This window comes from Curcuma longa, chromosome 10 (assembly GCF_044706935.1).
Source record: "Curcuma longa cultivar G26 ecotype Majalengka, Jawa Barat chromosome 10, ITB_CL_G26_1.1, whole genome shotgun sequence".
Classification (NCBI taxonomy): Eukaryota; Viridiplantae; Streptophyta; class Magnoliopsida; order Zingiberales; family Zingiberaceae; genus Curcuma; species Curcuma longa.
Window position 1 is genome coordinate 5,028,359 of NC_133870.1, and position 23,455 is coordinate 5,051,813.

The 23,455-nt window shown below is 37.4% G+C and overlaps 4 protein-coding genes and 1 pseudogene across 6 annotated transcripts; 3 read left to right on the plus strand and 2 right to left on the minus strand.

Moving 5' to 3' along the window:
- The first annotated feature begins 394 nt into the window (after positions 1-394).
- On the plus strand, positions 395-1,653 carry LOC141835770 (uncharacterized; annotated as a pseudogene).
- On the minus strand, positions 1,652-4,131 carry LOC141835771 (WAT1-related protein At5g07050-like). Of its 2 annotated transcripts, XM_074723143.1 has the most exons (8): positions 3,818-4,131; positions 3,687-3,749; positions 3,496-3,612; positions 2,967-3,219; positions 2,741-2,899; positions 2,511-2,662; positions 2,273-2,437; positions 1,652-1,742 (listed from the first exon to the last, which is right to left on the minus strand). In XM_074723143.1, the coding sequence occupies exons 1-8, from the start codon at positions 4,021-4,023 to the stop codon at positions 1,673-1,675; spliced, it is 1,185 nt and encodes a 394-aa protein (XP_074579244.1). In that variant the 5' UTR covers positions 4,024-4,131; the 3' UTR covers positions 1,652-1,672. The 2 variants fall into 2 exon arrangements, with proteins under 2 accessions (XP_074579244.1, XP_074579245.1); XM_074723144.1 differs by lacking the exon at positions 1,652-1,742 and having other exon boundaries at positions 1,964-2,437.
- Positions 4,132-7,877: 3,746 nt separating this feature from the next.
- On the minus strand, positions 7,878-10,689 carry LOC141835769 (putative protein S-acyltransferase 1). The gene is made up of 6 exons (XM_074723142.1): positions 10,415-10,689; positions 9,886-10,089; positions 9,503-9,808; positions 9,152-9,385; positions 8,475-8,988; positions 7,878-8,213 (listed from the first exon to the last, which is right to left on the minus strand). Exons 1-5 carry the CDS (start codon positions 10,463-10,465, stop codon positions 8,476-8,478), a joined length of 1,308 nt encoding a protein of 435 aa, XP_074579243.1. The 5' UTR covers positions 10,466-10,689; the 3' UTR covers positions 7,878-8,213; position 8,475.
- Positions 10,690-12,490: 1,801 nt separating this feature from the next.
- Positions 12,491-15,887, plus strand: LOC141836489 (guanylate kinase 2, chloroplastic/mitochondrial-like). Its single transcript, XM_074723994.1, has 4 exons — positions 12,491-12,809; positions 13,575-13,706; positions 14,936-15,127; positions 15,352-15,887. The coding sequence occupies exons 1-4, from the start codon at positions 12,504-12,506 to the stop codon at positions 15,688-15,690; spliced, it is 969 nt and encodes a 322-aa protein (XP_074580095.1). The 5' UTR covers positions 12,491-12,503; the 3' UTR covers positions 15,691-15,887.
- Positions 15,888-17,176: 1,289 nt separating this feature from the next.
- LOC141835831 (ADP-ribosylation factor 1) lies at positions 17,177-22,233 on the plus strand. Of its 2 annotated transcripts, none has more exons than XM_074723208.1 (7): positions 17,177-17,257; positions 17,578-17,735; positions 19,597-19,667; positions 20,038-20,157; positions 20,537-20,655; positions 21,742-21,823; positions 21,950-22,233. In XM_074723208.1, exons 2-7 carry the CDS (start codon positions 17,588-17,590, stop codon positions 21,950-21,952), a joined length of 543 nt encoding a protein of 180 aa, XP_074579309.1. In that variant the 5' UTR covers positions 17,177-17,257; positions 17,578-17,587; the 3' UTR covers positions 21,953-22,233. The 2 variants fall into 2 exon arrangements, with proteins under 2 accessions (XP_074579309.1, XP_074579310.1); XM_074723209.1 differs by having other exon boundaries at positions 17,198-17,307.
- The last annotated feature ends 1,222 nt before the right edge of the window (positions 22,234-23,455 follow it).

The window sequence follows — 23,455 nt, forward strand, 5'->3', positions numbered from 1 at the left end:
GAATTCTTATTGCCTCCCATTTGATTAGCCCACTCTTGTACCCTGCTCCTTATGGCTACGTTTTCTGGGGCCCATTTAGTTTGGAGAGCCAGCAAAATGGAACCGAGAAGAGGAAGGATTAAGGCATCGTGTCTTTGTTGGCGGATGAAAAGAAAGCCATGAGTTAAGCTTCTTCCCCAAGTCTTCTTCTTCCTCTTCTCGCTTCTCTCTCTCTCTCTCTCTCTCGGTTCCACCATTAAAGCGCACACGCCATCCTCCACGAGAAAGCACTCGAGCAAGGCTGTCTTCTGCACCTCCGCCTTTCACGCACATCAACACTTCCATCGCCTTCTTTATTGTGCGGATTCCTGCTTCGGAGAAAGCAGGGGAACGATTGGAACTGGATGGGGATGTGATGGCAGTGGGGTGGCGGCGCTTTGTGACGGTGGCGGAGTTTCAGGGCTGCGGTGGCGGTTCTGAACCCGGTGGACTTCTTGGCGTTGCAGTCCGTCCGCAAGGGCCTCGAGGACATGCCCGGATCGGATTTCTTCTCGTCCTGGGACTTCGCCGCCGACCCCTGCGCCTTCACCGGCGTGTTCTGCGACGGGGAGCGCGTCGTGACGCTAGCACTAGGTGATCCAGGCGCGGGGGCGCCGGGACTGCTGGGACGGCTCGACCCCGCGCTTGGGCGATTTACCGAGCTTGCTGAGCTCTCCCTCGTCCCGGGCCACGTCTCTGGTTCCATTCCTGATGCTCTCGCTGATTGCTTTGACCTTCGCTTCGTCGCTCTTAGTAAGAATCTGCTTTCCGGCGCCGTCCCCGCAGGTCTCGGCTGCCTTCCCCGCCTTCGCACCCTCGATCTTAGCTATAACCTACTCTCCGGTTCAGTCCCCGCGTCGTTCGCTTCCGCGCCAGTGCTATCCAACCTCATCCTCTGCCACAACCAGCTCTCCGGCTCCCAGCCTCCTCCTCGCTCCTTCGACTCGATCTTAAGCACAATCAGCTCTCCGGCCCCCTCCCGCCGTTGCCGCCCTCGCTACAGTACCTCGCACTCTGCTCCAATGTCCTCGCCGGCCGCATCGACTCGGTGCTCCCGCCCCTCACGCGGCTCAATTTCCTCGACCTCAGCTCGAATGTGCTCGAGGGCCCGATCCCGGAGGCCGTGTTCGCGTTCAGCTCGCCGCGCTCCAGCTGCAGCGCAACGCCTTCTCCGGGCCGTTGGCGTCCCCGCAAGAGGACGTGTTTATCCCAGTGGTGGACCTGAGCTACAACCGCCTGTGGGGGGCCGTGCCACCGCGGCTGGCTGCGGTGGGCCGCCTCTACCTCAACAACAACCGGTTCACCGGGGAGGTGCCCCGCCGCTTGGTACAAGGGCTCAGCAACGGCATGCGGTTGCTCTACCTGCAGCACAACTTCTTGACAGGAATCGAGATCGGTCCGGCAGCCGTCGCCCTCCCCGCCGGCGCGTCTCTCTGCCTAAAGTACAACTGTATGGTGCCGCCCTTCGACACGCCATGCCCGTTCAAGGCCGGCTCTCAGAGGATGCGCCCCTTCGACCAGTGCCCCGAGTGGCGTGCCTAATTCCATCGAAATCAAAAGTAATGCACAAAACAAGATTCTTTGATTGGTTATGGGCCGTGGGAAAATGAAGACTCGCTGATACATGTGAACAATTTTCTGGTGAGTTCTCCTTCTAAATTAAGTTTTCATTCATTGGTAAAGTTATGGGTTTTCTTTCAAGTGTTAGTATAATTCTATTGTTTTTCATGTTGATATATTTCACAATATATGAGATTAATAAATTGTTATATAGAAGGGAAAAGTAATGTTGGGTTAGAAACTTAGAATTATGGGCAAAGAGTTAATATTGTTGTGTATTGTGAAACATCTGCAAGAGTGCATGTTGAAAGAGTGCAAGGTCAGCCCAAGTTTCGCTCAGTTTATTCCATCAGATGCTTGCCACCATTAAATGCTTCAAAAAACAGTCTGGGTCATGAGTTTTGACTGGCACAAGCTGGAAAATCATACATGTAGACAGTAAAAAAAGGTCTTGATTGCCATTTTATCGTGCAACTTGTTATTACATGAAGAGCTGAAAACAAGAACTAGCTGCAGCTAAAAAGAGCAGAAAGATGAAAAGTCCCTCCTTTAGCCCTTGTATCCACACACCTTGTATTGATTTATTCGACACTGAGATACTCGAAATCCCCTTCTCACCTTCACTGATTTACTATGACCTGAACACTAACTTCTACAGCAGCCTCATCAGCAGCAGATCATGTCATGTTCTTTTGCTGTGGCCTTCTCCACTACATCATCTGGTTCCATGACTCCTTGAGCTTCCTTCATGGCCGTTGGGATTTCCATGGCCTCCATCTGCTTCTTCTCCTTGTCTTCCTTGTGCTTTCCCCAGAGAACCGAGTAGAGGCCAGCAACAATAAGGACTGCACCAATCACACTGCAAGAGAAATAGTGGAAAATTTGGTTACTCAGCAAGGCTATATGAATGGTCTGACTGTTAGTGGTCTCACCCTCCCAAATAGATTTTCTCTGAAAGAATAAAAGAGCCCATTATGGCCACTATAATCATCATCAAAGGGCTGAAGGCCGATGCAAAGACTGGTCCTTTGTCTTGAATCACCAAACCTTGTACATGGTAGGCAATACTGGATGTCACTATACCCTGCACACCAAAAGTGCCCTTAATTCTGAATCCTAGATTGTGCACACAAAGTTAAGGAGGAGAAGAAAAGAGACTAACAGCATAGGCAGCAGCAAGGAGGTTCATGTCGAACCCGATGCTCCACACAGAAAACTTGTGCTCCATAACCAAGGTGACAACAATGGCTTGGAGAGTGCCCATAAGGCATATCAATGTGGTGAGCGAGAAGTGGGCTCTGTATCTCTCCAATGCTGCAGTCTGTTGAAGCATAACAAGTTCAATTCAGTTGTCTATGACATGGAACACAAGTTTTGATATACATCACCTGAAGGACGAAGAAAGATGCCCATGCAAGAGTTGCAATGATGAGGAAGATGCAGCCCATGAACCAGTTCTCGCTAGACGAATCATCGGTGGCTGAGTCAGATTCACGGGGGCGAACGGGCATGTACTTGGTCCAGACCATGTGCATGATAGGGCCTTTGTAGAGGGTCATCAGCATGGCTCCAGCTACTGTCACCAGAGTTCCAATCAACTTGGCTTGGCTCCTTATTTGCTTCAGGTCAAGCTTCTCCATCCTGTCATTTAGTTTATTTATATAATACAAGTTTGAGTTCTATAAGTTTTATATGGTTTCTAAAACTCAAAACTATAGTCTATAACTAAAAAAATATAGCAATATGAAACTGCAGTAGATGACTGCATAACATCTCATCATATCTTGTACTATAGTTCATATACTACAGTTTTAAATTTTCTACAATAGATCCTTTAGTAGTTGTGTGATATGAAAGAGAGCTCTACAAAATTCATGTCCCACTTGAAAAGAAGCTTCTAATTCTCCACTTAAATACCTGAATATGATGGCCAACACAAATGTCATGGCAGGTAACATGTTGCTCATCGCGCAAGAGAAGGTTGGTGAGGTGAACTTCAAGCCGGCATAGTAGAAGTTCTGGTCGATGACCGGCCTTCAAATTTTACACATCAAACTATTACTACTTATTCATTAGATGCTGAACATTATGTTGGTGCAAGTACTAACCCGAGCAGTCCGAGCACAAATATTTGCATAAAGATTAGCCAAGTCATCCTCGGACGTAAATTCCTATTCGTTCAAAGTTCCTTCAGCATTTTATGAGATTTGAACTAAAAATGTATGCTGGATCAATCTACCTCTCAAGAATGAGTGCGAAAGGGGCGATGGAGAGTGTGGCAAAGGCATGGCGATAGACCACCAGGACATAGTGGCTCATGCCATGGTTGAGGGAGAATTTGGTGAGGATGTTCATGCCTGCATAGCCAAATTGGAGCGAGATCATTGCAAGGTAAGGCTTGCAAATTACAAAGTACCTGCTCCATCTTCCTTGGTTATTCTTCATTTTGGAAACTTGACTGTTGTGGAACAACTCCGTAATCGAAGACGATGGGTATTTATCGACAGAGAATGAGTTTGCGATCCAGTAGCATAGTATGCGATCAGCTGGAAGTCTCCATCGAGCCCATTAACTTGGTAGTGATAGGAATTTGGGATGTGTCACTGATGCACTAGCTCAGCATTCGAGTGGCACATGATGGAAGATGCACCCATACAATGAAGCAATTTGGGTGTGCTTTCTTGCACTTCCCGATCCATGCTTCCTGCTTATTAACACTACACAGGCTACTTGCGGAGGGACAAAACTTCGAGTGAAGCATAGCGAAAGGATACACACATTATAAAGAACAAGTGCATGTACATGAAATACAAAATGGATACACAGACAGATTCCCAAGAACCTTAAGATATCCAAATCCCTATTTTTGTCGATAAAGTAGTCCAGAAAGAACAGTGATTCTTGTCTTGGAGATGAACAGATTGAAGAAGCACAAGTGGAAGCAGTTGATTTTATTTGGGTTGCAGTAAGATGAGTCATTCATGCAACATTCACTAAAGTTTTGTATTAGAATAAAAGACTGGTGCTCATCCAAGAAGGCAAGTGTTCTTTATGTGTGCTATTCTGTTGTATTGGTAATTGTGTTGTCCGAGTGGGATGCATATTATTCATGAAAAAGGTGATCATTTATTTTTTATACAAAGATGTGTGTATAGAAATACATACACACAATCTTGAAAAGGACTTTCATCACATACCTCACATTATTTTCAATTCTCCAAATGGTTTTTGTGCAGATTATTCATAACATCTGATGTGGAACGCAGTTAAGTAAAGCAATGGATTGATGAACCAAAATGTTCTTATTTTTTTGTCGATAACATTGTTGTTCAAGTAGCAACAGGATTGAAACTAACATACTTCTATGTTTGTTTTGTTTTGTTCATAGGTACGATCCGGGTAAACAATGTGAAGATCAATAATGTCGAGCCAGACCATTCACCTTGGTTAGTTAAGTTGCCTTTCTTCAAGATCGAGTTACTTACAACTACAGCAAATCAACCTACCTCATTCAAAACTCTTGACAATTCAGTAGAGTCTAATGAATCTAGTCTTTATCCTCTGTAGTTTTGACTACAAAACCATTCTTCAAACTAAATGCAGGTTCAAAGATTCATCTCTACACGATACAATAGTCTGGATAAAGTAGGTTCAATCAAGTAACCACTATGTGCACCTTTGCTCCTTCATCTTTACTTTTAAAAGGAGAAAAAGGTAAATAATTTTTTACTTGCATATATTTATTATGACTATGACTAAGAGTTTGCATAACCTAAAACTTTAATAATGAAGTACACATGTTTTGCTTGCTTTGCAATGTAAAGAATTAATTGAATGCTTTTTAACTTTCTTTTTTTTTTTACAACTTTTAGCACTAATTTTATCCCAACCAGACCATCTAGTTGCTAATGCAATCCATCAATCTTGCTTATCACTTCTTATATCAATCAATTGAGCTAGTATTCCTTTCAAAGGTAGGTCAAAAGTATTTGCTACTAAAGAAGGTTTTTGATGATGAATCAAAAGTTATGGCACTTTTCTTGAGTTCTACTTTTCATGAACTGCTAAAGAAGGTGCTAAAGTTTATATACAAGTGCACCATATGAGCTTCCAATCGAGCTTTTTTTTTTTTTTTTGCGAAACTAATCCCATGAGATTATACTAGTCGTTAGGGTTGCTCTGCTTTTTCCATTGGACATGATTAACCTATACAAGTTATAACAATGTTAGGTACTTTGCTTGATTACTCAAAAGATGCATCTTCCTACATTTTAATAATTCCTTTATGCTCGAATATTTTGATAATCTTGTATTGCTATTTTGTTTACTAGAAGACCATCACATTATTTTTGGAAAAAACACTTGACAAGTTTTTGATTGTCAAAGAGCATGTATGAATTTATGAAAGCACCATAGTTGAACAATGATCTTATATTGTCATTCTAACCATTTAAAGCACCATTGATAAGCTTTTTTGAATTAATCTTTAGGTTGTATCGCAATTGTGTCTCATATTGTCAATATGACCATATGTTTTAGTGGTCAACCTAATAATTTTAAATGTTTGCCTAATAATACCATAATAATTTTCAGTGGTCAACCTAATAAGTAATGACAATATGATTGAATTCCTTTGATGGTCTTGCTCTATTTAAAATTAAGAAGTATGAGTATGGTGAGATTCCTTTGTGGTTAAAAACTATCATTTCGACCACTAAAAGGTCATCAATGCATCATGTATAGACTTATTATCCTTGTATGGAAAGATTAGTAACATACTATTTTTTTTGAATTCAAAAAAAAAAGACTATACAATTACCGATTTATTCATAACGTTCGCATAAATTCATTTATCCTCTTCTCTTCATTTCATTTTTTTTTTGTTAAATTTTAACAACTAAAAGCCATCAAAGTATTTTTCAAAAAATGTCTTAAGTCACCAAAATGATAATACAAGATCCATTGCATTCTCGGTGCTCCTAGTATCCTTCTTGATTTTGACCAATGGGTCATTAAGGCCTTTTTTTTAAACAAAATATTTTAATGGTCTTTCGTTAATCAAAATTATGCTGTACGATCATGGTTGCATCCACGATGAATTTACTCGTGCTCTTACTTCTAGCTTTTCTATTGCTAGAAGACCATCAAATGAGCGCCACAGCTTTAATTCTTGCCTATATCATGTACTATTTCTATTTGATAGTTATGCCCTTATCAAAATTTCATTCCAAATGAAAATATGAACCCTAAGAATTTGAGGATCGATACTTTATGATGCGGTGGAGATGACATAGGCCATGTGACAGGACCGGATCAGGGTCATGTAGCATAATTTAGGACTTGATCAATATAGATTTCATATAGCATGTCAATAATCTCTGACTGGCCGACCAAGTCGATTCGATTTGTTGAGCACTCTGACTTGACTTGTTGACTTTCTAACACTTCTCTAGTTGTCGACCTCTTGACTTGCAAAGGGACACAATAATTACCAACATGAAAGGATGCAACGGTCATTAACACGAAGGGACACGGTGATTACAAGGATACTCTTTAAAGAAGTGTCTTTTGAGTTTCTCTTCTTATATAAGATAAAAGGAGAGAACTCTCCAAAGGATCATATGATATTATTATCTACTATCATTCTTTACTCCATTTCGTCTTTCTATTATATTATTTTGGGCTCTCATCTACTATCATTTTTTACTTCATTTCGTATTTTTATTATATTAATTTGGGGTTCCATGATGACTTAAGACATCGGAGGGAGCTCATCGGGATAACTCTTAGCGAGCCATTTATGCGTGTTATCCCTTGTAAAATCAATTATGTCCCGAAGAGACCCTCCATTCGATGAAAGTGTATTGATCAATTATAAGCTGACCTGACTAAGGAAAACAGATCTAGCATAGCAATTGACATGACCCATCCCTCGTATTCGGATTAAAACAATTTAGTTCGATCGTTCATTGTCGATGTCTTTATTAAATAATTTTAGATCAAAAGTGATTTATAGTCAATGTCTTTGTCAAATTTAAATTCCAAGATCCAAAATAAACTCCCATTGCCTTCTAGATCATTAATCTAATTTTAGATGGTAGTTTTGACTTGAAAAAGTCAATCAAATATTTGTGATCGAAAGTATTTAATGGCTAGTTATGTCTTGAGAGTCTCATGATTCCAATGTTACTCTTTTTTGCTCAAGATGATAAAGCTTCATCCCTTAAAAACTTCTGAAAAGAAATTTAAAAACCATTCATCAAGTCAGATCATGATGACCTAAAATAATGGAATAAACCGTAATTTGATTCTTATCGATGGCGCAACAAGAACAAAGTTTTAGCTTATGTACAGTTCAAATAAGTGATAAAAATAACAGTATAAAAAAAAAATCTTCCACTTTGCTCAAAACTAAAAGCCTTTACTACTTCAGAACCAAATTACTCTCAGGCTTCAGAACACCAAAGTACATTCTTCCTTTGTTGAGCCGTATAAAAATACAATCAGAAGGAGACTGAACATGGAAAATACTGAAGAATGACAAACGTTTCTTGTTGAGCAAAAAATATGAGCAATGCCTCTCTTCCAATACGTGGTGCTCACACCCTAACTTCCAAAAAGCTAAGAAAGTATTCCTGCAAAATCAAGTTGCAGAACATAAGCTCCAAAAAAATTATAGGAGAAAATAAGTAATCCTTTATTCATGAGATATGGTTTGTCGTTTATTAGCATCTGTATCTTGCTAAACTGAACAAGAATATTTGTTCATTTCTATGCATTTTTTAGATTTATGTAGTTGATGAATATGCAATGGGTTTTAGTCCTTATTAGTTCTGATTCATGTGTATAACATAAAGCTCAAGAAGGATAAATTATATAGCATTTCAAGCTCATACCTTATTTCCTTAGGAAACGACCGTCATCGTCGTGATCAGGATGACATGGACTCTTATTTGATCTACTTTCTTCATCAATCCTTTCATCCATAGTCAATCCATCTGCTTTTGTGCAGCTTTGCTTGGTGTAAACAGGTTCTTCTTCTATAGGTTCCTGATTACCAGCAAAAGCTAATCGATATGATGAATCATCTTCGAGTTTTCCTTTCTGCAGATAATTGTCCTCAATTTCAGAACAATCCGAGTTTTGCAATATGCTCGGAATGGACTTTATGCCGTCAAATTCGTTGATTTTGCCCATCTCTAAGTCAACTTTCTCCTTTGAGCCAACAATTTCTAGCAAACCATCTGGAGAAGCAGTGTCAGGGATGGCATCCTGGAGTACCCATGCCCGGAAGTCATTCAAGGAAGGAGGAATCTTTGAGAAGAAGACATCTTTAAAATTTCCAAACAAGCCTTTGTTATATGGATTCTCCTTCTTATCATAGCGATTACGGAAGTTCTCGTATGTCGTCTGGAGAAAAGGAAACAAGTAGCTGTTCAGTTAACAGTAAAAGGATTAGGAATCTGAATGCAGAAACAGACTCAATCTGCATATTCATACTCAAATATGAAATCTTACATACAAGGTCAAAATGTGAAAAACACAATTATGGTCATGAAGCTTGGAGAACTACCTGATTGGTGCTGAGTAAGTAGAGATGGAATGCTGTCAATCCACCCACGAACCAAACCGATAAGAAGGTATAAATGATGAGAATAAGCGATACAATCTCGCCTCTCATAGACTTCCAGATAGAATTCTCATAATTTTTTCTTTCTCCCAGTATGTTTAACCATGAGAAAGTGAAGACATAGATACATAGAAAGGTTGCTGATGAGATAAACAAGAAGAAGGACCGATAGTTGCGCTGCATATTTAAGAGGAGTTGCTCAAACTCAAAAACAAAATACTAAAAGATGGGCACTAGCTCCTTTCAGTAATTGGCATATTTGCTTTGAAGCCTGAAAATGTGTAGGATACTTACTAAACCAATGCACTGACCAACCCATGGACAATGGTGATCAAACTTTTGAACGCAATTGTTGCAGATCGAGCAATGCGAAGCGCGGGGCGGGCGATAGAATAAACATGTGTCGCAAAACTTAACTCTTACATTGAAACCGTTGACATTAACATCTTTCATCCGTGGTAACCTGATGTTTGGAGTTGCCTGACTGATCCATTCCATTGAGCGAGGGGTAAAATCAAACGCTGCAGAATCAGGTGCTCTAGGATTTCTAGGTAGTATTCCTGGATCTCTGCTAGAAGTCATTACAAGAAAACACAAATCCTGCATGACAAATCGATGTGCTCTAATTCAAGTGTTTATCTGAATATATAGGTGCAATTTCATAATCTATGACTCACCGCTACTGTGACCAGCATTGCAACTATCACTGCTGGAAATCCAAGTATTTGATTATGGTCGTTGCTGCCAATCTCTTCATGTTTATGGATTTTAACAATTGCTTGAGAGCAAAATGCAATTGATGGAGCAGCAACTAGAAACATAGTCAGAAAAAGTGAAGCAACATCTGGACCAAATATCAGCCTCCCACCACAGAAGAATCTCTGAGAAACAGAAAAAAAAAACATTAGGAAGAAAACTGCAGCAATTTGGATCGGTAGTCGCAAAATTTTTGCAATCTATCATAAATGATTACCATATAGCAATTCTACATCGTTTATAAAGATTTGCTAAGGTTTTGTTGAAGGCAAAGAAAATGGTGTTTTATATGAATCATGGCCAATCATCCAAAGCGGTCTTAAGAATCGGCAATCAATGAAATATGATGCAGAAATTGTCGAACAAAACGATCTAAACCTAATTCTTCGTTGCAATCGTGGATACCGTGGATTGATTTCGCAATAACCAAAAGGGGGGAGAATTACTTACATTGTTTCCTTTCCAAACCGTGTAGAGGCGCTTCAGTTGGGACATTTCCATCCCAACAGGAAACAATTTTTTCGACCCAGATCCAAATTTTAGGTCAGAAACACTCGAACTCGCAAGAAATTGATCTTCGGTTCCCTCTTCCTCTCGCTCTTCCACGGTGTTGGGGATCCGAACCAGTCTTCCCAGCTCATGTCTCTCGGTTGTCGCTTCTAATTAGGGAAAGCGGCCTCTGGATTCGTTTGGCCGGTGCGCGCTCTTCTCGATCACTCCTCTCGCTGCGGCCTTTCCGCGGCGATATATTGACTCGCAGTGACGACGGTGGTGGGATAAATAGAAGAAGAGGAAAATTGCATTGAAGTCCTTGAATTTCAAAAAACCTCCCCCTGTTAGGAAAGGAATTTTTGTTTAAAAAAACAACCCTAAGTTTAATTCATTTTAAAAATGTCCTCTAAAAATTAAAGAATGTTAAAACACCTCCTCCATTAATTTCAACAAAAGATAAAATCCACTCAACAATTTCGTCCAGATTTGATTCTTGTCCACTTCAATAAATTTATCTCATAATAATCAACTCAATTATGTCCGGAACGTAAAAAAACACCTTCTCCATTAACAATTAGAGGACGAGAGGTCATGTATGATGTTTATTAACTAAGTTAATGTCTCTTTTTCATCACATTGAACATGAAAATAAATTATATTATTTCTATAAAAAAAAGTTATTATTGATTAACGTTTAAATTAAATACTTAATGGTGTTAAAATGTTGGATAAAATTGAATAACATATTAAATTTGGGAGGATAAATTATGATTTAAAAAACTATGAACCCCTAAAATAACGTTCATTTCAAGGAGCAAGTGAAAATTTCTCCAATTTATATTTATCTTTCATTAATTGAGTGTAAAAGGTAAAATGATAATAATAAAACTAGAGAGCCTAATTTTAAAAAGTGGTAAAAGTTTATGAGTAAATTTCTTAAAAGTCTGGGAGTAAAGCAAAATTTACTGTCTGTTTTTTTGGTACAAAAGTAAAAAAAAAAATGCTCTTTTTTATCAAATTTTGAGGGGGCGCTATGCGTTGATTTTTTTTAAATCAAAGAATTGCTCATCCTCTTATTAGAGCATATGCAACGCTGAGTGTTATTAACATTTAAAAAAATAAAAAAAAATATGTGAGACCCACCTTTACTATTATGAACGCGTTTAAACCTTTGAAATTATCGTATGGGGTCCACCACTCCTCCACGTCATGTGGATAGAGATTAAGGTGGTTATTAACATGCTACGAACTTTGTAGATGCCCTCATCATTCATTATTATTATCATTATTATCCTATTTTGTAGTAACTGTCTATGTTAATTTTTTATTCCTCCTATAAAATAACACAATTATCATTTAATACTATTATCATTATTATCTTATCTTCCATTAAAACAGACATTATAATTATAATTTTATAACTATTACAATTGAATTACTAGTTATAACAATTATGATTCTATAGGTAATATATAATTATAACCGTTACAGTTTTATAGTTGTTATATCATGAAAAAAATTTCAAGACTAAAATTATTCATAATATTCAACAAGATTTTAAATGATATTTTTTTGCACATAAATAAATAAGCTAGTTATGAGTTCCATCTCTAATTAATTAATTTTAGATCTTTGATTTGATATATATTATGTATCTCATCATTCAATCCGAATTAAAAATTATAATTTTTTTTAAAATTTAAAATTTAATATTTATATCATAATAATCATGATTTTTTAATTATTATAATATATCCTATCAATTTAAAATTTTAATGGGATATATATAAGATAATAATAAGAATTGTAATAAGGACACAGTCATATCATTTTTATAAGAGATCTAGACAGTTTTTTAATAAAAAATTAATATAAGATACGTCATTCAATAAAAAAATCCTTTTATTTATTTATTTATTTTTCTTTCATATATTCTTTGCTTGGTCTTTTCCATCCCGCAATGAATCTAATACTTTTTCCCCCTTTTTTTTGGTTCTTTCCTCTTCTATTTCCGGACAAATGCGGCGTGGAGAAAGCTCGATTCCTAATGGGGCCGCTTCACCACTTCGGTCCCCCGCCGACGCGAACGCCGCTCTCCACCGCCGCTCGTCCCTGCTCCATGATCTTTCGGAGGCTCCTCCCCTCCCTTGCTCGATCGCAGACCGCTCCATTCTCCGGTCTTCCTCGGCCTATCTCCCCTCCCGCTGTCTCGAGGAACATCGTCCAGAGCCGGTTGGGGTTCTTTGATAGACGTAGGGAGGGCTTCAGGTCTCTGCTCATGTCCTTGTCCTCCCCCGCAGAGGAAGCCAAACGCACTCCATTTGTTCCTCTTCCTCCTTCCACTGCCGATAAGGTTAGGGTTCTGAGTTTCCTTCGACCCTCGTTCTAGATCCCTTTTACTGTTTTCTCTTCTTTGCAGTGTAGGCGTTTGGATGATGCTTTGTTTTGGTGTTACGCGTTTCCTCGTATTGATAAGAAGTGTGTTCTGGAAGCGCAGTGTTAGTCTACTGACAAGAGTTTTATAACCTTTGATTGGAGAATGATTCAGGAAATAGGTTCTGAAGATATAGGTTTGTTGGTTGGAAGGCTTAGCGGTCGTGATGATGACAATTCCATGTGCGATCCCAGTTGTTTCGTTTGTTCATTTATATCTCTGGTTGAATGTTGGCATAGTTGAAAGCTAAAGAGAGTTTAGGAAGTGATAATTGTATAATTTCGAAAGAAATATTTTAGCTTGCTGATTCTAGGTAGCAATGGCTGGGTTAATCACTTTAGATTAGGAAACTGGTGTTCTGCTGAAGGTTTTCGCTTGCTTAAACATTCAATTAGAAGCTAATGCATCCCATGCAGGTTTTCCTCCAATTTAGAAAGTTTTCTGTACTGACTAGTGAATTTGGGTAGAAGTTGTAAACAAATTGGGTAATGTGGCTGCTACTAATATCCGATAGTGTATGTTGTAGAATCAGCATGCGTCAAACTATGTCACTAAACAACAATGAATTATGGAAATTCCTGCATATGCTTGTTTAAGGTCATGTGTCGTTTTTATTTTTCCTTTTATTTCTCTTTCTTGCATGTTTGTTCACATTCTGAAACTGTGATATTAACTCATTGGTAGGCTGGCTGGTTCAAGCGGCTTGAAGCCATGCTAGGTTCACCTTTCAGTTCTGGTCCTTTTTCTCCACCGCCAAATCCCTTAATTCTTGTTATTAGTGGACCGAGTGGTGTTGGTAAAGATGCAGTTATCAAAGTAAGAATCTTCTTTGCTTTGTCAACTATAAACAGTGCTTTTGCAATTCATTCTTTAGCTTAAATTGTATGCCGTTATCGTAACAGTGCTTCCAATGTCTTATATATATATATATATATGAGTTTAAGAGTCTAAGAGATCTGGGGAGTTTAGACAAATGATAAGAGTTGGATGACACATGCACCAATTTAAAGAATTTGGATTTAAAAAATGAAGACCAATTTTCTATTTTTCTTTATAGGGTTGTTGATATCACTAAGTTTAGTTTTCTGTTCAGCTGCTAGTTATGGCAAATTATTATTTGTTGCTTTGGCATAGTGCTATTTTCCATCTTTGTTGTAACATTTGAGTTACCATTTTCATTATTTTAGTTCAGGAAACATCCTGTTATAACTTTCTGTCCTACTCAGACATAATGACAAACATTTTCACAACTAATGACAACTGCATACTTAGAAAAATATCTGCTTCACTTTATTGGATTTATACTGAATCTAACAACTAATGGTGACAATGTCAGTTGCAAGACATGCATTGGCATAAATATATTTCATCTTCACAGATTGAAGTGAAGAGCGTACCCCTGAAATCTTTCTAGTAAACCATATAAACAGAAAAGTAGTTGAATCATAGGTTTACATGTTTTTCATAGCTACGAAAATGATAAGAAGAAGGGGAGCTTTGGCGCAACGGTAAAGTTCTACCATATGACCTTGAGGTCTCGGGGTTCAAGTTACGGAAATAGTCTCTTGTAAAATGCAAGGTAAGGCTGCGTACAATATATCCAATGTGGTCCGACCCTTCCCTAAGACTCCGCACTAGTGGGAACTTCATGCACTAGACTATTCTTTATGAAAATGATAAGAAGAGTTCAGAAGATAAATTTGGAACGGACATACGTTAACTACATGTTCCTAGTGGAAGAGTTGTCATTTAGTTACCAATCTTTCGGCACACCTACTTGGCCAAATTCTAATGTTTTTTTTGTTTGTATCAATCACTTTTAACTAAATTTATTTGATTTATGATATAGAAATAATTAGGAATATCTTATTTTTTATGCCTTTTTGGGTCTCTCTATGTTTGTGCTGCAGTTTGAAATCCTAAATATATAACTGAACAAGAAATCCACTTTGTTTATTAGGTTGTATGGTTTAGTTATCTACTTAGGAAATATAGTGATTTTAAAGATGAATATTATCAGTCCTTACTGGTTCTCATTTTCACAGAGGCTACTTGAAGTTCGGGATGGGCTTCATTTTGTTGTTACGGCAACCAGCCGTCCGCAACGACCAGGTGAAGTTGACGGAAAGGACTACTATTTTGTCAGCAAAGAGGAATTTCTTTTGATGATTGAAAGGGATGAGCTTTTAGAACATGCTATTGTTTATGGGGATTACAAAGGAATTCCTAAGAAGCAGGTGGGCACTTGTTTTGAAGTTCTATCAGCTGTCACTGTGCCTTGAGTTGTATGCTAAATTATTTTTCACACTGCATTTTAATAACCGTTTTTTAGACAAAAAAAATCTATTTCCCTGGTTTGGATTAAAGTGATTTTTCGCACAAGCCTTGTTTGTTTGTCCAGTAAGCATTTTTTTTTCTCACGCAAATCTTGCTTCTGTTAATTCGCTATGTCAATTTTCAGATTCGCGATTACCTGGCTAAAGGGTTTGACATTGTATTGAGGGTGGATATACAAGGTGCTGCTACATTGAGGTCAGTACTGGGTGATTCAGCAGTCTTCATCTTCCTAGTTGCAGAGAGTGAAGAAGCATTAGTCAAGAGGCTCGTATCTCGGAAGACCGAAACCGCAGAAATGCTTCTTGTTAGAGTTGCAACTGCTAGAGAAGAGGTTAAGCATATGAAAGAATTTGACTATGTTGTCACAAATGCTGAAGGGAAGCTCGACGATGCAGTGAAGCTTGTGGAGTCCATCATCGATGCTGAGAAGGCTAGAATCCATCGCCGCAACATTAGGATCTAGTTCCAGAGGTTGTGCATCCTTTGCTTTGTTTTTAAATTTCATTCTCTGCTCTGGACTCAATTTCTCCATCCCATATTTCATCCATGGTATGGATCCCCGGCGATGTCTTTGCAATATTTAACATGAGTTCGACTAAGAATTTGACATACTTTTTTTGTACTTGATGCTAACAGCTATTACTAGTGATCTTGTTTCTTTCAGCATGATTAAGACGCTTTCACCCTCATTCTCATTTATTTCCTATAATTTCTCCAAGTGTCGAATAATTATATATTTAGGAGAATGATATATTACACATCTCGCTGAGCATTTAGTACAATTTTTTTTTAATTTTATTTAACTTAAATATTATATCTTTTCTTTTATAAAACATGGAATCCGTCATCCTACCGGTTCCACACAATCGATTCCACGATTATCTGTGAGGAGATAAATCGAGAAACTACAGTTACAGTTGGTCACGACGGAGGAAGGTATTGTTCGACTTTGTCGAGATTCGAACCCTTATCTTTTTTGTAAGTTTGTTCTGTCGTAACCAACTCAGCTATATTGGTCACGACAGAGGAGAGTATTGCTTGACTTCGTCGAGATTCGAACCATTGTTCTTTTATGTAAGTCTGTTTCGTCGTAACCAACTCAATTATGTTGATCACGACAGAGGAGGATATTGCTCGGCTTTATCAAGATTCGAATCCTTGTCTTTTTATGTAAGTCTGCTTCATCGTAACTAATTCAACTATGTCCCAGGGCAAAAAAAATTATATTGGATAAACTTTTTATAGTGACCGGTACCACTCGTCAAAACGGTCTCATAACAAAAAACTTTCTAAGAGATTTTTTGAAGGCACGGTGCTACTATGTTGATGAGAGCCTACTGCCGAAACAACATATCAGCTAACAAATACATGTTGCTAAGATGATTCGAATCGAAACAGCACCTCAGTCAACAAATACATATTACTAAGATGATTCGAATCCGGAACCTCGGAAATGGAAATCAGCATACGTCTCTATGCTTACCACCTGCTCCACCACTACCGCCGGATAATCGACGTCTCCGACACTTGACTAAATATTATACCTTAAGCCAGTCCTCGATCGATTCAAACCTAAACCGTAAATATTATATCTTAAATTTAAATATATATACCTGAGAAACAAATAAATACGAGGGACAAACAACATTGCTGAATCAACATTGAAGCGAACTAATATTACATATCTCAATTAGGAAGATAAACAGAAAGAAAGGGAGAGGTTTTAATTTTTTTTTCGTTTTTCTTTTTTAAAAAATTGGTTTCCATTCCATTCACATTTGAGATATTTCATATCTTCCAAATGAAATCGGATCGAATCTATTTGCTAAAAGAAAAATCCCAACCGATCCGAACCCGTACCCACCCCAACAATGACGTGGCCGCTTTCGCTTCGTATCGGTCGGTGGCTTTGACTATTTATTCGGCCGGTATTTATTGACTCCCACGTTATTATTTTTCTCCACGCGTAGCAGAGAAGCGAAGACCTCTCTCGTCCTCGTCTCCTCCAATCTACCTACGTTGCTTCGCAGGTGATCCTGATCTCTCCTTTTCCTCTCGATCTCCGTTGTCTTAGTTCACGGTATGCCTGATCTGCTGCTTCCGGCTTAATATATTAGATTGATCTAACTTTTCCCGCAGCGACTCTTTGATCGGAATCGGATTCGTTCAGATCTTGTATTTTCGAAGCCTTCCTCGTCTCGATCTTTAATTTTTTGGGGGGTTTTGTATCAAATTTCAACTCCATATCTTATTCTGCTCCAGATCTGTGGCCTTTGTTGTTGGATCTTCGATCCGTGTGTTATTGCTTTATTTTACGATTTATTGATTATTTATTTATTAAATATGATAGGTGAGGAACAATGGGGCTTACTTTCGCGAAGCTGTTTAGCCGCCTGTTTGCGAAGAAGGAGATGAGAATCCTGATGGTCGGGCTTGATGCTGCCGGTAAGACGACCATCCTGTACAAGCTCAAGCTTGGAGAGATTGTAACCACCATTCCAACAATCGGTGAGCATTATTCCTCATCGCTCGCAGTTGTTGTCTTTTCTATCATTTGATTGAGTGGTGGTTGCTAGATTTGTTTAGGAACGGGATTGGTCTTTTACCTAATTTATTTATCCTGTGAAGTATTTACCCAGCGGCTATAACTTGTGAAGAATAGTATAATGTAGTCGCAACAAAGTAGGACAAATAGGGATATAGAATCTATATCATGAAAGTCTAATCAGAATCTAAACAAACAACCTCAATATAAGAGTAAGGAATGAAATATGAACAAAATCCATTGCAATTCTTACATCCATGCTCAAAACATCGCCATAGGAGATAAGATGTGTACAGGGTTGCAGTGAATTAATCATGAACAATTAAACAAGCTGTAAAAATTAAATTAAAATGCTGTCAAATGGAGTTTAGATCTTAAGTAAAAAGGATGGAGGGGGAATGAGGGATTCGATCACTGGATGAGCTCTAGTTAAGGAACTCTCCCCTGGATTTGCCATCCCTTGTCATGCACAAGGGACCATCTTTTCTGTTTTTAAATTTTAATATTTTTCTGCATTCTCTATATCCATCCCTATTATAGTAGCAATATGTATATAAGGGAGGGAAGATTCAAACTGCTAGTCATTTGATACATCAGCAGCATCACCAATTGGTGATAGGTAAAACAGCTTCACATCTTAACCTACCACAATTCTACATTTCCAACCTAGTGCAACTTCCTTGAAGGCTGAGAACTTCAGCTCATTCAAAATGTCACTTGGTAGCAGATAAACTTGAGACTTCAAATATATGGGCACCTTGAGCATTAGATTCTTCAATTGATTTCTGCCTGATATTTTTGTCTTCCAAGCTGCTACATCATCTCTTGAACTTGACCCTTGTACATGAGATTGGTGCATAAGTTCAATCCTAGCATGGAATAAACTGAAGATAAGAGTTAGATAGGTGTACCAAGTCAAAGTCAAATTTATCCAAGCGACAATGTATAGTAGGTACAATGTCATGATCCCCTTCACAAGCTAGGTTACCCAACACAATCTACTAAAAGTTCAAACCAAATGGGGTTTACATTTCATGGCAACAGAGTTAAAACATGATTAGGAGGTTTATCTTCTATGATTATTCTTCTAGCTACCTGGAGCACACCTTGAGATTTGTGTTTATTAGTTTGTATTGCTACCATCCACTTTTTCCTACGTATTAGAACGGTTGATTCCCTTTGTTAAAGGAGTATAAGAATTTTATGAGGAAAAGAATTGTTATGCAACCATTTTAGTTTTTAGTGCTCTTGTTCAAATGAACTCTTAGGAAATTTCCATCAAAAAACAGTAGCAACCTTGGGACATAGACCTAATTTATGGCATATGCTTCTTTCAAGGCAATTTCTGGCACTTGTATGAAACAAACTTTTCAAAGTTTTTGTTTCAGTGGATCTTAGTTCTCTTTTGCCAATATATGAAGAAGCATTAATGACACCTTTTTTTTTTTTTGGCACGTCTAGATTCTGTTATGAGAACTAATAGTTGTTGGTAGTCTACTCATTATGCTTAGTAGTTCCAGTTATTATTGTTATTATTATCTTTTATATTTGAATATAATGTTTTCTTGGTTTCAAATGGAAATTAATCGTTCCACAACTTTTTTGGCAATATCATGATGATTGATTAGATAATAATTGAGTTCATTAAAAACAAGCTTTACTAATAGCCAGTCAATGTGCAACTAAGTACTGCCATATGAACATATTTGTTTCTATGTATTAATGACTGTCGATTGTCTAAAAGGTTTTTGTTGTTCTGAGCTGTTTGAGCTTGTTGCTATAACATTGCATTGTTAAAATTAAACTAATGGTATGTTAATGCAGGATTCAATGTGGAGACTGTTGAGTACAAGAACATTAGTTTCACTGTATGGGATGTTGGTGGTCAGGACAAGGTATTGGCCCATTTATGCTAAACCACTTCTGATCCAAACAATTTCTTTGCTTTGGATGAGTTTTTCCTTTTGGTGACAACTTTGTTTATATCCAAATGACTGCTTTGCGTTTGATGAGTTGTTTTCTTTTGCTGACAACTGTTTTATGATGGTATCCTAATGTCACTTAGGGTAATGAGAAAAAAATTAGAATATTCAATATCTAAGGTCGTGTCACAGTAAATATGACCTAGATGTCCTGGGTTTTTATGGAACTTGTTTGATTCTGTCTGGGATTAGTCTAACTTGCTTGATTCTTCGTCTATGATTAGTCTGTTAATTGTTACTTGTTCCCCTATTCCTAAATACTTATGATTCTGGTCATCAACAGATTAGACCTCTATGGAGGCATTATTTCCAGAACACACAAGGACTTATTTTTGTTGTTGATAGCAACGATCGAGATCGTGTTGTTGAGGCAAGAGATGAACTACACAGGATGCTTAATGAGGTAAATCTTTTAGTAACCATCCACCTCTCATGATTTATAAAATTTACTGTCTCTGTGTAATAAGATTCTGAAAAAAAAAATAAGTAGATTTCATCATATACAACTTCCCATTGTGTTCATAAGATCATTCATTTCTTTGCAATTTTCTTGTATGGATCTACTGGACTCTTCTATAAGGTTTGATTTTTGACAAATAAATAGCAAAGATAGAGAAACTTTACTACAGTAAAAATATTTTGAGTTTTCTTGACTTGATATGATCCTTTGAATAGTTTGTTTAAAGTAGAAAGCTCCATAGTTGTCTTTGTTGCTAAGTAAACCTGCAAAATTTCCTTTTTAGAACTTTTTTATCTGATTGGTTGGGGTTCTGTACTGATAGGATGAACTAAGGGACGCTGTCTTGCTCGTGTTTGCTAACAAACAAGACCTTCCAAATGCAATGAATGCTGCTGAAATCACTGATAAGCTTGGCCTTCATTCTCTACGTCAGCGACACTGGTAAAGTGTCATTGTTCAGCTATTGTTTTTTGAACTACTTTTCTGCTACATTAACAGTAAAATACTATGATTTTTTTTAACAATTACTTTGTAGCCATGCGATTCAGACTCTTCATCTTCTCTTTATCCTTGTAAAATCTTGACATTTGACATTTCAAATCAGGCACTGAAATCTCGCATGTGAAATGTGCACAATTTTTTAGGCAATGAGATTCTGAAAACCTTGGTGCATACCTATGTTGAATGCTTGTACTGAAGTTAAGTAGCATTAGGTTGTGTGCTGAATTTTCTAATTGTTGAGTTATTGAATAATCTAGGCCTATAGCGTTTAGTGCTGAATTGTCGGAGTTGATTGAACAATACTCCGCTATTAGCAATCAGAATTGGATATTCATTGCACATGTCTCATGCTAGATTGCACTGTGTTCTCTAGTTGGAGTATCACTTGGATTAATTACCTATTTACGGTTAAAGTATGTTGGATTATTGTCTGTTCAATGTTAAGAAAGTTGGTTTGAAATCTGCTTTCCAGAAACCCAGGTTCGTAATTTGATTAGAAGATTACAAGTTTTAGTTGGTACTCATTGTATCTTCTCGAGTAATCATTGATCCATGGATAGAAAAGAAACAGAGGAAGCACATCATGTCTCCCGTGTTTGATTCATCTGATCCTACTGAAATTTGATGGTAGTGTTGATATCTAGAATAGGAAGTCCATCTAATTGTAGTTCATTGTCAATCATTGACATAAGAGCACTTGCTATGTCTCTGCATAGGATAGAAGGAAAATCAATTTGATTTATAGGGCAGATGTAGCCAGAGGTTGATCATTGATGGCCTCTATAAAATCAATAATTTCCAAGTGGCCTAATGCTTATTCAGATCACATGTAAAAATTTTAGAAATAACTGCGTCGAACATGTGGGCCCACACCTGGTTGCTTAATCTTATCTTATCTGGATCCAAGATTATAGCAGCTGTTTGTACTTGTTTCTAAAAAAACATCTACTAGATACTTGGCAGATGATTTATAGAAAATAATGAAGTTGTTATTCTGCTGACTGATTTGTGCATTTTTTCCCCCAGGTACATACAAAGCACCTGCGCTACGTCTGGTGAGGGGTTGTATGAAGGGCTTGATTGGCTCTCCAGCAACATTGCCAGCAAGGTACCACCAACCTTGTAGTTTGTTTAACCTTCATAATGCTAAATTATGTTTAAAGAAGACTACTTTGCACAGAAAAAGTTAGTCGTAATCTTTTATTGCGTGCTCACAAAAACTGTTCGTTTACAGTAATCAAAATCTGCTTCGAAGGTTCATATCTTAACATCAGCAGTGTTCGCGTTTGATGCTTTTGTGACAACGGAAGCAAGGAGACTATTAATTTTCCACTTGGAACATCGTTTTCCCCTTTCCCTTCTGCATTTAAAAACCTAATACAAGTCTGTAAAACAAATATATGCTTGGTTGTTACCCATTTTTCAATGTTTTGACGATGGACGCAGCAAACGACTTCGTTTCTCTCGTTGTCATATTTTTTTCCCCCTCTATATTTATTTTCCATTTGATTTTCTGCTTGCGCAGGCGAGTGGCCCATGGGTTGTTTTTCGAGTGATCCTTATAACATATCTTGTTACAACAACTACAAATAACACAGACTAGAAATAAGCAGGAGGTGGTCTGGTTGAATTGCGTTGTGCTCAAATAGCACGCCTAAAAATAATTTGGTTGCTTTAGGATTGCTTGGGGTGTGGAAGCCCGACAAATTGGTCTGTTCCAGAAAATTGAACAAAGTGGATTGGTCATGTCAAATTGGCTAGGTCGACCGATAAAGTTGGATTGGGTTGAGTGATCTAGTTAAGTAATATGGTCTGTCAAACTAGTCAAGAGATGACAATAGATCAAGGGTAGTTAAGTTAATGACTTAATTAAGTCAAATAGATTAGGTGGATTAAATGACTAATTCGATGAGTAGACCAACCGAACAATAGCTCAACCAGGCGTATCAAACGAGCCAAATGGATCATTTAAGTAAATTACTTGACAGAATTAGGCAAAAAAAAAATATAAATCAAATGATTTCACTAGTGCCATTCTAGTATTATTGCAATTAAAAGGAATAAAAAATCATGTGTAAAATCAAAAGGGCACCATAAATTTTGCAAATCGTCAAAAGGGTGATTCTTAAAAAAACAAAAGTTAAATAGGCATCCCATCGTATATTTTATATCCAAAATACTTTTTATCTCAATTTTATTCTAGTAATTATTTCATTTTAATCAAAATTATTATATATAAAATTATTACATCAAAAAACTCTTTACTAACTCAATAAAAATTAATTAAAATCCATCAAAATTATTTTAAGTTGAGCAAAAATACTTTAAAATAGTTATAGAAGCGTTGTAGAAACTATTAAATAGTTATTATATAGTTATATTTAAATCTTAAATTTTTGAATCTTAAATCTTCAATACTATTATATCAAAATATTTTTTATTAATTTGATCAAAATTATTTAAATTTTATCAAAATCATTCAAAAATATTAAAATCACTTTGAAACAATTATAAAAACCACTAAGTAGTTATTTTTGGTGTAACATTATATTTTTGGCATATGGTGGCAGATCTCAGACGATGGACATATGATATTTCTAATATAACAATCAGGAGTCGAATTTCGTAATAACTCACGACTTACCATAACTCACAGACTTATTATTTACTCTATCATGTGTCTTCTATCTGTATACTTAAATTTACCTTTCTCCATACTTATGGATTCGACTCTAAGGAG

Coding starts and splice junctions, on each gene's coding strand:
- LOC141835771 (XM_074723143.1), bottom strand. CDS start 4,023: ATGAAGAATAACCAAGGAAGATGGAGCAGGTACTTTGTAATTTGCAAG. Junction 2,900..2,966: donor CATCTTTCTTCGTCCTTCAG/GTGATGTATATC, acceptor ATGCTTCAACAG/ACTGCAGCATTGGAGAGATA. Junction 2,663..2,740: donor TCCTTGCTGCTGCCTATGCT/GTTAGTCTCTTT, acceptor TTTGGTGTGCAG/GGTATAGTGACATCCAGTAT.
- LOC141835769 (XM_074723142.1), bottom strand. CDS start 10,465: ATGGAAATGTCCCAACTGAAGCGCCTCTACACGGTTTGGAAAGGAAAC. Junction 9,809..9,885: donor CAATGCTGGTCACAGTAGCG/GTGAGTCATAGA, acceptor TTTGTCATGCAG/GATTTGTGTTTTCTTGTAAT. Junction 9,386..9,502: donor TTGGTCAGTGCATTGGTTTA/GTAAGTATCCTA, acceptor TTAAATATGCAG/CGCAACTATCGGTCCTTCTT.
- LOC141836489 (XM_074723994.1), top strand. CDS start 12,504: ATGGGGCCGCTTCACCACTTCGGTCCCCCGCCGACGCGAACGCCGCTC. Junction 13,707..14,935: donor GTAAAGATGCAGTTATCAAA/GTAAGAATCTTC, acceptor TCATTTTCACAG/AGGCTACTTGAAGTTCGGGA. Junction 15,128..15,351: donor AAGGAATTCCTAAGAAGCAG/GTGGGCACTTGT, acceptor GTCAATTTTCAG/ATTCGCGATTACCTGGCTAA.
- LOC141835831 (XM_074723208.1), top strand. CDS start 17,588: ATGGGGCTTACTTTCGCGAAGCTGTTTAGCCGCCTGTTTGCGAAGAAG. Junction 17,736..19,596: donor AACCACCATTCCAACAATCG/GTGAGCATTATT, acceptor ATGTTAATGCAG/GATTCAATGTGGAGACTGTT. Junction 20,656..21,741: donor TCTCTACGTCAGCGACACTG/GTAAAGTGTCAT, acceptor TTTTTCCCCCAG/GTACATACAAAGCACCTGCG.